Source organism: Vigna umbellata, chromosome 5 (genome assembly GCF_029865625.1).
Source record: "Vigna umbellata cultivar VRB3 chromosome 5, Vumbellata_1.0, whole genome shotgun sequence".
NCBI lineage: Eukaryota > Viridiplantae > Streptophyta > Magnoliopsida > Fabales > Fabaceae > Vigna > Vigna umbellata.
In genome coordinates, this window is record NC_142169.1 from 22296864 (window position 1) to 22310604 (window position 13741).

At 27.4% G+C, this 13741-nt stretch overlaps 1 protein-coding gene across 1 annotated transcript; it reads left to right on the forward strand.

Moving 5' to 3' along the window:
• Nucleotides 1-5941: 5941 nt before the first annotated feature.
• LOC124840295 (ABC transporter G family member 15-like) lies at nt 5942-10839 on the forward strand. The gene is made up of 9 exons (XM_088091843.1): nt 5942-6174; nt 7168-7244; nt 7327-7788; nt 7873-7995; nt 8091-8213; nt 8733-9017; nt 9112-9384; nt 9486-9593; nt 9711-10839. Exons 1-9 carry the CDS (start codon nt 6000-6002, stop codon nt 10065-10067), a joined length of 1983 nt encoding a protein of 660 aa, XP_087947969.1. The 5' UTR covers nt 5942-5999; the 3' UTR covers nt 10068-10839.
• Nucleotides 10840-13741: the final 2902 nt, after the last annotated feature.

A 13741-nucleotide genomic window follows, 5' to 3' on the forward strand; every position in this document is an offset into this window, starting at 1 on the left:
TAAGACTTTGTTCACTTGAATGGATTTGGGGAAGTAATTGAGGGGATTTGAGAGGATTTGAAGGTAAATATTTTTGTTGTTTATTTGAGTGGATTTGGAGATAAATAAGAGTGAATTTAGAAGTAAATTTTTTTAATCTGTCATATCAATCAAATCATACACTAATTTTTAGAAGTAAATAGAGAGTTTTTTTGTCCCTGTAAACAATATCAATTTTTATAATCTCAAATTCGTTGAAATAACATTTTTATGGTTAATTACTTGGTCTAAAATATTATTACTTTAAATCGTGAAACTTAATAAATATGTATGTAAACTTATTTTGCCCTTAACTCATAAAGTATATATAACTATATAAGATTATTAAATGCACTTAAACTATCAACGTACTTTATATTGGAAAGATAATCAATGATAAAATTGTTAACCTACTTATCATTTTAAAAACGAAGATAATCATTTTAGTTTATTATAGCATTGGTAGGCTAGATCTTAATTACAAGTATGTGAATATAAAAGAATTTGTATATGTATTAGTTGGTTCATGAAGTACATTCTCATAAATCTTATACCTACTTTTTCTTCAACCAACGGGCAGTTGGTCTCCATGAGACGCCTATACCCAGGTTTTGAAAAATGAAACTTAATATGAAACAGACAATAACATATATTAAGTATTTTTTTTAAAGATTAATGAAAAATAAATAAAATATTATAATATGAAAATGAAAAATAGATATAATAGAATGACTAATATAAAAAAGGACAGTGTTGTTTTTACGAAAACTAAAAATCGAGAAACTTTTCTACAGACCAAAAGGTAAAATGTATATTTTCTCAATAGAAAATACATTTAATTTATTATCAGAAATAAATTCAAATGTATAAATAATATATAATAAATTTTGTATTAAAAAATATATTTTGAATGGATAAATGATATATTTTATATTCAAAATAAATAATATATAGCTTAATACAAGATTGTTTTAATTATCATGAATTAAATTAACATTTAAAATTAAAAGTGCATTAAAGAGATTTAAAAAAAATGCGTTGTATATGAGATTAAGATAAATCATGTAATCCTTGATAAGTATAATACCTTCTAAAATTGCCCTCATTTAATGAAAAAAGTTATAAAATAATTCATATATATATATATATATATATATATATATATATATATATATATATATATATAATCGTTGTGAATGATAAAAAAAAAGTGAGTATACAATTTAATATAATTAAAACTCTAAAAAAAATCATACATGTTTAAAAGATTATTCTTGGTTTTTTCTTCCAAATTATTAAATCATCAAAATTGAATCAAAAGCAAAATTTTAAGAGATGGGATTATTATAAAAGAAATATATAACGAATGTAACTTAAAAATTAGTTATACAAGATGTAATAGTTAAGATTTAGTTTTATATTCCTAAAAAGAATTTTCATACAAAAAATTAAATAAAAATAAAAATAAATTAGTTAGAATGTAAGAATTACAAAGAAGACAAAATATAACTATTCAAAAATTTATATTACAAAAGTTATCATACAAAAATACTTTTGCAAAAGAAAAAAAAATCACGTATAAGAAATATTATATTATCAAATTAATACAATATTTCACTAGTTGGTCAAATTTTAAAAATGAAATAGAATAGATAATACGTTTGTATTTTACTTATTCTTTTTATTCAATGATGAAATAAAATAGGAGAAAAATGAGAATAAAAATGATTTTGTGTTTTACTATTGAAGATATATGTGAGAAAAAAAGTATAAAAAATATATTAATTTTCTTTTGTACAATCATCTAGAAAGTACACATTTGAAACAATTCCTTAAACAATGGTGTCTTGATGCTTTGAAGTAGTTTCTTGAAGTTCCTGACATGTTTTCGTTTCTTTCCTCTGTTCCCTTTTTTTTTGTCTGTCTCGAACTTAAAAGCTAATTTGATTTAATTAATTTGCTCAGCGCACAACTATCATGCGCTGAACGAATAATCAACTGCATATTCTTTAACTGTCCATACTTTCCTCAGCGAATTATTTTAGTGCGCTGAGCGAATAATTATCTTTTTAGCTGAGCGATTTAATGTTGGCTTAGCAAGAAACATCTGACAACACTCCACCTTTGATGTATAAATTCCTGTACAATTTACTACACACTTTCTAACTTCCTATTACAACTTTTTTCTATTAGGAAACACATTATTTCATGAATAAATACAAATTTTGAGCTAATTAATAAGTTTAAAAATATGTATTTTTCATACTTATCAATCAACAAGAGCCCTAATAAGTGTTAGTAATTTATCTTAGTAATTATGGATTAAAGTAAAAACTCATTGTATGATTCTAATAATTGAGCTTGTTATATTTGAATGATTTTAATAGTGTAAAAATGGATGGAAAAAGAAAAGAAAAAACAGAAAAATGATTGCTCTGAATTGCTTCTATTCCCTTCTAGGGTTTCACTGGTCTATTATGTGCTATAATTTATAATTGGGTGTTGCTCCTTCCACCACCCCAAGTGCTCCCTGCACCTTTCCACTATTTTCTTTTATTTCAAAAATATTCTACACCTCCCCAATATTTTATTTTATTCCAAAAATACCCCACACCTCCCAATTATATTCAACAATCTTTCTCTTTCTCTCTCCACATTAATGGAGCATTCACATGGCTCAGATTTAAACGTGTAACATATTGCAAAATTTTATTTACACTTTTCCTTAAATAATTTTGATTCAATCTTATTTTCACTGTTCAATTTTTTTTTCAAATTACTTAATAAATGGTAAAATTTTGTTCTAAATTTCTAGAAAAATATTTATATATATATGTGTGTTTTTTTTACATTTAATATCTATAATTTTTTATTATATTATGTTTTAACTTACCGACATGTTTGACTCAAATAATTTGAATAAAGTATTTAATTCATTAGATAAATAATATAAAAATATTATTAAATACTTAAAATATATAAAAAAAATTATTTGTTAAAGATTTGAAATTTATTTAGTTCTTTCGTCATTATAAAGTTAGTATATAATAATAATAATATATTATTTACTATTAATATTATTATGTTTATTATTTTGTATTTGTATCTAACTTTTAAGTTTATAAATGGAAGTGGTAGAAGCACTAATATTGAAGTTTCCTCTGAAATTTATATTTTGTAATATATCATAAGTTTAAATTTAAGCCATATGAATGCTCCATTAATGTAGAGAGAGAAAGATTGTTAAAGATAGTGGGGAGGTGTAGGGTATTTTTGGAATAAAAGAAAATAGTGGGGAAGTGTAGAATATTTTTGGAATAAAAGAAAATAGTGGAGAGGTGCAAGGAGCACTTGGGGTGGTGGAGGGAGCAACACCCTTTATAATTTAGCACTGGTCAATATAAAAGATTACGGCTATAATTTATAATTTAATAGTGAGAGATTTGATATTGATTAGACGAGTAGTTATGAATATAATTATTATTTTATATGAGTTAATTTTATAAGATTAAATTACAAATATTTTAGATATACATATTTCAATGTATTAAATTTTACTACTTTAATATATTTTTGTCGATATTAGTTGGACGTGGAGATAATTAAATTATAATATATAAATGAATGTAAATTTTATCTTAATACTAGAAATTTAAATAATGTTTAAATCCCATCTAGAATAATAACTTTATATTAAGTAAAAGTAAGAAAATTAAATATCTATAAATAAGATATAAATCTATAACTTTTTTGAAGTTGCATAGAGTTGAGGACTTTTCTTATTGAAGTTGTGCACTCTCACATATTTTTATTTTTTTTAATTTTTTTATTAATTAAAATCATTTATAATTTATAAATAATATTTTTAAATATATTTAAAATAATTAAAATTATATTTAATTAATAACTAAAGTTTTTTAATATTGTTGAATAAATTTTTTTTATGATTTTAATTATTTTTATTATTAAATTAAATTTTTTATAAAATAATCTCAATTCAATAGTTTATCTATAACTATTTTAATTTTGTAATTAAAAATTAAAAAAAATTATATTTCATTATAATTTATTTTTTTGAATTTTTATTATTATAGTGTATTTTTTACAAATTATAATTAATTGATAATAATTTTTGTATTATAAACTACTTAATTTAATTAAATTATTAAATATGAACTATTTAAATTAGTAAAATATAAAATAATTAAAATTGTAGGATTCACGACTTCTAAGTTGTGCACCCCACAAATTTTCAATTTTTATTTTTTATTATTTAAAATGATTTATAATTCTTAAATAATATATTTAAATGTATTTAAAATAATTAAAATTATATTCAATTAATAATTAATTTTTTTAATATTATTAAATAAATAAACTTCATATTTTTAATTATTTTTGTAATTAAATTAATATTTTTATAAAATTATTTTAATTAAATAATTTCTAATCAAAATTATTTAATTACATAAGTAAAAATGCATAAATTTATTTTATTTTATTATAATAAATTAATTATAATAAATTTTTTTATAATAAGTATTTGTCTAAGTAAATTTATTATATTAAATAAAAATAAATTTATAGTGAAATATAATTTTTTTAATTTTTAATTACATAATTACAATAATTATAATTATATATTATTTAATTGAAATGATTTTATTAAAAATTTAATTTAATTAGAAAAATAATTAAAACCAGGAATTTTATTTATTTAATAATATTAAAAAACTTTATCTATTAATTATATATAATTTAAATTATGTTATATACATTTAAATATATGATTTAAAAATTATAAATTATTTTAAATAATAAAAAAATTAAAAAAATGAAAATATGTGGATGCACGACTTTAACACAAAAAGTAGTCAACCCTTATAATTTTAATTATTTTATATTTTTATTAACTTAAATAGTTTATATATAATATTTTATTTAATTTAAATAGTTTGCAATGAAAAATTTGTTATTAATTAATTATAATTTGTAAAAACAATATACTATAAGAATAAAAATTCAAAAAAATAAATTATAATGAAATATAATTTTTTTTTTGAATTTTTAATTACATAATTACAATGGTTATAAATTATTTAATTGAAATTATATTTATAAAAAATTTAATTTACTTATAAAAATAATTAAAATTATAAAATTTATTTATTTAATAATATTAAAAAACTTTAGTTATAAATCAGATATAATTTTAATTATTTTAAATATATTTAAAAATATTATTGTCAAATTTTAAATGATTTTAATTAATAAAAAAAATAAAAAACAGAAATAAAAAACTGTGTAGGAGTGTACGACTTGAATAGAAGAAGTTGTGAATTCTTACAATTTGGAACGTGGTAATCGATTATCAATGTAATTGATTATTATGTTCTAAAATCCTTTTTAGAATTCACACCTCCACCTATAATCACTCTGTTAAAGTGAAATTGACATAACTTCTTCATTTACATAATTTGAAAATAAAATTAGATAGTTTTGTACGAAAACAGTGGTTATTGTTAAATGACCTTTGTTCAATCTGTTAGGTGACCTTTTTAAACTTTTCATAACAGTCCAAATTAATGATTTTTGGTGGTATCTATATCTATTAATCGACATCTATATCGTAATTACTACGTACTTTGTAATTGACTGGCTAGTCATAGGTGGTTGACCGGGAGGTGATGGCTAGAAAATAATTGCACCCTGCATGGTAGAGAGACGATTTTAAATAACCTGACAATCAATAAAGACGAACCATTTTGGCAACTGACATTGGACATGTACGTTCTGAACCACATTTATTAATCATATATTATAATATTATAATAGATATTCTAAACTAGATACCGGTTTAATTTTATTGTAAAAGTAAAAGGCTAATTATTATAGAATATCAGATAGACTGCAGACTAAAGACAGTGGTAGGAGAGAAGTGAGATAAGAGAAGAGGGAGAGAGATAAGAAAAGATAAAAATATGGTGATGATGATGATATGGGAAGATGTAAGAGTTGAACTACCTTCAAGTTTTGGAGCACAGAGAAAGAAGTTGTTGCTTAGTGGAATAACTGGCTTTGCCGAACCAGCTAGGGTTATGGCTGTCATGGGTCCTTCTGGCTGCGGAAAAACCACCTTTCTTGACTCTTTGACTGGTCTCTCTCTTTCTCTTTTTCTCTCTTTCTCTATATATGCTATTACAAGTTACTTACATAACATCTCCATTCTCAAACTCCACACCTTTTTATCTGTTGTCTTATATTTATACCTATGATGCCTGTTGCACCAAGGATATTTGCATTCTTTATACTAAATATGTGTAAGTTGAGATATATTTAGTGACTGTTCTTATATTTTTTGTCAGAGATAATATATATATATATATAGATATATATCATATTATAATGAACGACAGAATAAATAAGAGATAATCGTTGTTAGCTTAACTAGACTTACACTCACAGTTGAATATTCCAACAAATGTGATATATATATATATATATATATATATATATATATATATATATATATTAATCCCTATAAAATTTTGTTCATTTTGAGATTAGTTTATTCAAAATATATTTGATAAAATTAAAAGACAACATTTTTTTCACAGATATAAAAAAAAAAAATCAATGAATGAAAACAAAATAACAAAAACCAAAATAAGAAAAAGAAATTTTACAGGATAAAAAAAAGTTATTTAGAAAAAAACAACAACTATATTTTAATAAGCAAAAACAATATTTAATTACATGAACATTGCAGAGAAACATATTTTTCCTAACACTTTTATTTTGACCAAAAAACATGGAGTTTACAATCCATATTTAATTAGTTATATTATGTAGTTTCCATTTACATTAGTTTGCTGTTCACGTCTTTTTAAGAAACCACTTCTGAATAATAGAATGACCACTTTCTTTCTTCTTCCTATCATGTGTAAAAGTAGAAATATATTGTGAAATAGTGCATTAAATAGAGATACTGAAGCTAATCATGTAATCCCTTTTCCTTTAGATAAGTTTCAATTTGAGGACTGTTAATAATGGTCTGTGTAGAAACAAATGTTATCAACTATGACATTGTGTGGTGTCTTTTACTAGTGTTATTGGTGAGAGACAACAAGTGTTGACATTTTTGTACAGGAAAACTTGCTCCAAATGTTGTAATGACCGGGAACATTCTAATCAATGGGAAGAAAAACTTGAATTCCAGAGATGTGGTAAGATAATCAGATCATGCATAGCTTTATCTTTTCACTTGGGCTGCTCTAAAATATGCATCTATATTTCTTCAATTTTCAGTCCTACGTAGCTCAGGAGGAACTTTTCTTGGGAACTTTGACTGTAAAAGAGACTCTTACATTCTCTGCAAACATGAGACTTCCTTCCAAAATGACCAAAGAAGAGATAAATAAAGTGGTGGAAGAAACCATAATGGAAATGGGTCTGGAAGATTGTGCAGATACAAGGATTGGGAATTGGCATTGTAGGGGTATTAGTAATGGTGAAAAGAAGAGACTTAGCATTGGCCTTGAAATTTTAACACAACCCCATGTCTTACTTCTTGATGAACCTACAACTGGCCTTGATAGTGCCTCAGCTTTCTATGTCATTCAAGCACTATGCCACATTGCTCACAAAGGAAAGATAGTTATCTGCTCCATTCACCAACCCAGTAGTGAGATTTTTTATCTATTTGATGACTTGCTTTTGCTTTCAAGTGGGGAAAATGTTTATTTTGGACAAGCAAAGAATGCTCTAAAGGTAAACATTTTTATTGCACAGGAAAGTTGGAGTCTAATACGAGTAATTGAACATTTTGTGTCTCTAATTAGAATTTGGGAATAGTTTTTTGCCGATGCAGGGTTTCCCTGTCCTACTAGAAGAAATCCTTCAGATCATTTCCTGATGTGTACTAATTTGGACTTTGATTTGATTACTGAAGTACTAGAGAGGACTCAATTATGTTTGGTATGCATTAGTTTTTGGAGTCTTGGTTTTTCAGTTTTTCTCTTTAATCAATTAACAATGCTTTTTAATGTGAATTTTAATTCCTTCATTAACAGGCATCATCGAAGTCAACAATGGAAATGAGAAAATCAGATATCAGAAGGACACTGATTGAGACTTACAAAAGTTCAAAGCTAATGCTCAATGCAAGAAGTAAAGTTCAACAACTGAAACACAATGTAATTATCTGTTAGTCAGTGTTCATCACTGATACCCTTAGTTTCTCTATTAGTACAGATCCTATCTCTGTTATCTAGTATTTACCTGCATCTGAAAACCAGTTTAGTGTTTGCCGATTACTCACACTTAAGATTAATCACAGATAAATTATTTTTCTTTCTGAATCCTGAGTTAGACACCCTTTTGGAGAAGATTTAAAGAATGAATCCAATCAAAAAATTCATCAATCTATTTTGATCAACGGTTCATTTTAAAAGAAAGCACTGAATTTCCCATTTTCTTTTCTTGCTTCTATTAAACAAATTGTTCTATTCCTTAGTGAGAGATGCAAAAATTGATGGGTCTATTTCATATAAGGGTTCATTAAGGAAGAGATTATATATATGATTTCATTCTAATCCATTGACACTACTTTTAACTCAAAATCTCAAAACATTGAAAGACATTAGATTTATGAGACTTTTTTTTCTTATATAGTATTTAACTTAGACTTATCTCTATTGTTTTCAACACTGTAGGAAGAACAAGGAATTAAGCACTACACAGGTAGCACTACCACGTGGAGGAAACAATTGTGTACATTGACCAAGCGATCTTTCTTAAACATGACTAGGGACATTGGTTACTACTGGCTGAGGATAATATTCTACATAATGGTAGGAATCAGTATTGGAACCCTCTTTTTTCACATTGGCACAGGAAACAGCTCAATCTTGGCTAGAGCAAAGTGTGTATCATTCATCTATGGATTCATGATTTGTTTGTCATGCGGAGGATTACCATTTTTCATTGAAGAATTGAAGGTAAAATTTATAAATATGATTCTTTCTTATTTTCCCAAAGATACAAGATTTATACTTAACATTCTGCTTTGTATCTAATCACAATAAAAAGCAGGTGTTCTATGGTGAAAGGTCCAAAGGGCATTATGGAGAGGCTGTGTTTGTAGTATCAAACATCATATCATCATTCCCTTTCCTTGTTCTAACATCTTTTTCCTCCGGAACAATCATTTACTTCATGGTGCAATTTCATCCGGGTTTAACTAATTATGCATTTTTCTGTATCAACTTATTCTGCTGCCTATCTGTTGTTGAGTGTTGCATCATGGCTGTAGCCTCACTGGTCCCCAATGTGCTGATGGGCATAGGAATAGGAACTGGTGTAATTGTAAGCATACCATTTTCTCAGTTTCTGAGTCAATAGCATTTAGGTGAGTTAATAGCATTTAGGTTAAACTTGATGATGGAGTTGTTTCATGGTGGTTGCAGATCTTCATGATGATGCCCTCCCAAATATTCAGATCATTACCTGAGCTTCCAAAGTTCTTTTGGCGCTATCCTATGTCCTACCTTAGTTTTGCTTCCTGGGCAGTGCAGGTACAATGTAAAGTGTTTTGGATAAAAAACAAGATAAAAACAAAGACTATACTAGGACACATATAACATATATAACATTATGCTTTTTGTAATAGCTTGTGATGTTTTGTACTACAGGGAGAATACAAGAATGACATGTTGGGGGTAGAGTTCGATCCTTTGCTACCAGGTGATGCAAAGGTTAGTGGAGAAAAAGTTCTATCATCGATACTTGGGGTTCCATTGGATCATAACAAATGGTGGGACTTAACAGCATTGGCTACCTTATTATTAGTTCACAGAGTGGTTCTTTTCTTGGTGCTTCGGTTTGTCAAAAGAGCAAAATCACCTAAGCTGTGGTTCTATGCAAAGAAAAGTCTACAGTTTGGAAAGAGATGTTTGCTCAATGACAAGCCATCTATCTCTTCCAGGAAACTAGCTCAGCATCCATTATCGTCTCAAGAGGGTCTTATGTCCCCAAACCTTGCAATGTAACACTTTAATATTTATTGCAAATCACTACTAGAAAAAGCATTTTAGCCACAGACGAAATTGGTCACTAAATAAGTAAAATCGGTCAAAAACCATTAAAATTACCTTAAATTTTCCAAACCATTTATCTCGAACTTCAATACAAACTTTCTTCCAACTGGGACTCCATTTATCGAATTGTTGCTTGATGATGTGTGAGATTATGGTAGAAGGACCTCTTGCTGGTATAAAACTGTGTACAAATATATTGTCAAAATAATCACATATTTAAGAATACCAAATAAATTAAAGTTGACTTACTCTCCTGTGGCAACATGAAGCTATGACCATTGATCAACGACATTGGCAGACTCGTACTCAGGTGTAAGTTGTAAAATAAATTTAATGGACAGTCAGCTCCATGAACCATAATGGGTCTTCCATTCAATAAATGGTTTCTCCAATAACCCTCATTCTTTCCACTACCCGTGTACCCTTGTGCCCACCAATGTTATAAATTGAGAAGCTATATGAATGAAAGAAAAACAAACAATCGAGAATATAAAGAAAGCAAGGATGTGTTGTAGTACCAAGGAGTACCGAGAAGAGAGTGAGTGCACATTGAAATAAAGAGAAAATTAATGTTTATTGTTGAATAAACATTAAAGACACTACTTTACTTATGGGAATGGACGACGATGATGCTACACATTGTAAGTAATTTTCATTATCCTAGAAGCTTTTGAAATTTGATATTGATTATACTTTGTACTTGGTCTGTCTGCAGTCTCCCTTTCTTATTATTGACATGTTTGGTTGTATAATTTAGATATATTACAACAAGACTGGACTGTCGATCCTGCCTCTCTTATGCTTATTGTAAAGAAGAAACCTATTTAATCCGTATTAAAATGTGTCTTCTGTTTCTTTCTCAGGGAATAAGATTCTCCTAGTTGTGTTTGAACGATGTTTAATCTGTCAATACCTAGCCAATGTACTATTTTGTTGCAATGCAATCTGGTGTGATGAATTTATGAACTTGTAATTGTTTGGAGAGTTGTCTGTTGTGGTAATTGAAGGGTTGCAATGCATATTAGGTAGATTAAAAGGGTTGTTTTAGAATTCCATATTGTTGTTAATGAATGTAAACTGGTCCTATATGTTTCTGGTTTGTTTTGCCTAAGTGTTTGGATGACAATTGCATGTTTAGGATGCCTAAATACTACAAAAAAAAAAAAAGTAATTAAAAGAATTAACGGTAAGAATAAGTCGGGCACAATAAGAATTTCATCACTCTATTTCTTGTTCAGTTTTTTGGTTGGCTGATTTTTTAGTGCTTTAATGAGCAGGGCACACTATGCTTGAATAAGCAGGGCACAATAAAAATTTCATCACTCTAACATATTACTGTAACTTAAAACTCCCTTTATGTTATCACATGTCATTGCCTTGTCACAGAAACTTATATTTGATAAAGCTAACTGATGAATAATTGCCTTGTCACATGTCACCTTACAACCAAGAGTAATGTGTATAGCTAGAGTGGTGTTGTTGGAATTGCTTATCGGAAGACGAGTAGCGAATAAGTTGATACTGAAACAAGAATATATTTTCTAGTAGCTTTGTTGAGGTCATCAATATTAGTTTGTGTTTTTATTTGGTATAATTTTCACTTGGTCTAGTTGTTTTCTATCATTAGATTTTAGTCAATTATGTTCTTTAAACGTTATATATCTTTTTTTTATTATTTACATTGTAATTGTAAAATTAATTTTGATTAATTTTTGGGTAGTTTATAATTTTGTATATTTTATTTATTGCTTATTATAAAAAACAAATTTCATTAAATTAAGAAATTATGAAAGTAGGTGAATAATTATAAATAAAGGAGGTTTCAAACCTCCACAAATTAATAGTCATTAATAGAAGAGGTTAACACCCTCCACACAAAAACCTCTACAATATACATCCAATACCAGGAGTCGTGAAAAACCTCTGCAAATCGATATTGGTGACTTTAACTGTGAGGGTTTGAAAAACCGTCATAATTCATTTTGCAGAGGGTAAAAATCTTCGCAGATTGAAAAAAAAATACCTCCACTAAATAACAATTTTTTTTGTAGTGGTTGAATGTTTTAAGTGTGACAAGCATGACCATTGTGCAAATAATTATAGATTTGCAGAGTGTTATAATTATGGTAAGGTCTGTCACATAACAGAGTATTGGTGGACTAAAAAGAAAAAGGAGGCAAATTTGCTAACTGAGGATACCGATGAAAAAATAGGGATCTTGATGACGTTAAGGAGCTCGGACACCAAGCTATTGAGCTAGAGCTTGGAAGATGAGCTTAGATCGAGTTGTTCAAACAACTTAGTTTGGTATTTGGATACAGGGGTGAGTAACCATATGTGTGGTGATGAAGATATATTCAGAGAGCTCAGTTTAAAGTGGATGTCAAGTATGTTTCATTTGGAGATGATTCCAAGGTAGCAGTGAAAAGGTGAGGAATAATCTGGTACATACAGAAAGATGTCCGTGTTGGAGAAATAAGAAACATGTACTATGTACTCAATCTCAAAAGTAATATATTGAGCATGAGCCAAATGATGGAGAAGGGTAACTCGGTTCTGATAAAGGACACAATTATGTACTTGAAGGATAAACTCAGTCGCTTGATTTTTGAAGTAGAGATGAAAAAGAACATAATGTATAAATTGAAGTTGAACATACAACATAAGAAGTGTTTGAAGATTGATGTAAAAGATGAAGCCATGGTGTGACATTTCCATTTTGGCCAATTGAATTTTGGAGGATTGGCCTAACTAACAAAGAAAGTGCTGGTGCATGGATTGTCGAGTATGGAGTTTGACAAGAAGTTTTATGGGGAATGTATACTCGGAAAACATCTGAGGACAAGTTTTTCAAATGAAGCTGAGTACCAAGCAAAGGAACAACTTGGATTAATACATATCGACTTGTGTGGACATTCACCCCTAAGCCCTTCAATGGTAAGAAATACTTTATCCCATTCATAGACAATTTTTCTCGGAAGACATGGGTGTATTTTTTAGAAGAGAAATTCAAAGTGTTTGAGGTGTTTAAAAAGTTCAGGATGATGGTAGAGAAGAAAATCGAAAAGTCCATAAAAGTTGTTTGATCTGACCTAGGAGGGGAGTTCACATCAGAAAACTTTATGAAGTTTTGCGAGAAACATGGTATAAGGTTTTTAAGCATGGCCTTAGACTAAGAGCGAAAAGAAAAAGAGAGTCAAAATTTACTTGCTCAAGAAAGAAATATGATCGTATGATAATAGAAATTACGCTGTTGTGATCTCTCAGACGCTTCGTAATAAAATTTGTTTTGAAAGGAAAAGGAAACTCGAAGAAAGGGTTCTAGAAAGATGACGAGTGTTTTAGATAATAAGACGAAATTAAAAAGTTCTATTTATATTATTGAATTATTTTAACATTAAAATATTCTATCTCTTTATTTTAAAACACTTATCAACTCTAATATTCTATTTTTCTAGATTCTTACCGCCATTACCATTATCGATTCCTTCTCTTACGCCTTCTCTTTCAAATTTATTTCTTTTTTTGACATCATATTGTTTTTGGTTCTTCTTAATTCTCTTATTTTTCTCACCCATACTACTTTATAAGAAATGTATTTTTGAATTTGGTGGAAAATTTAGCAC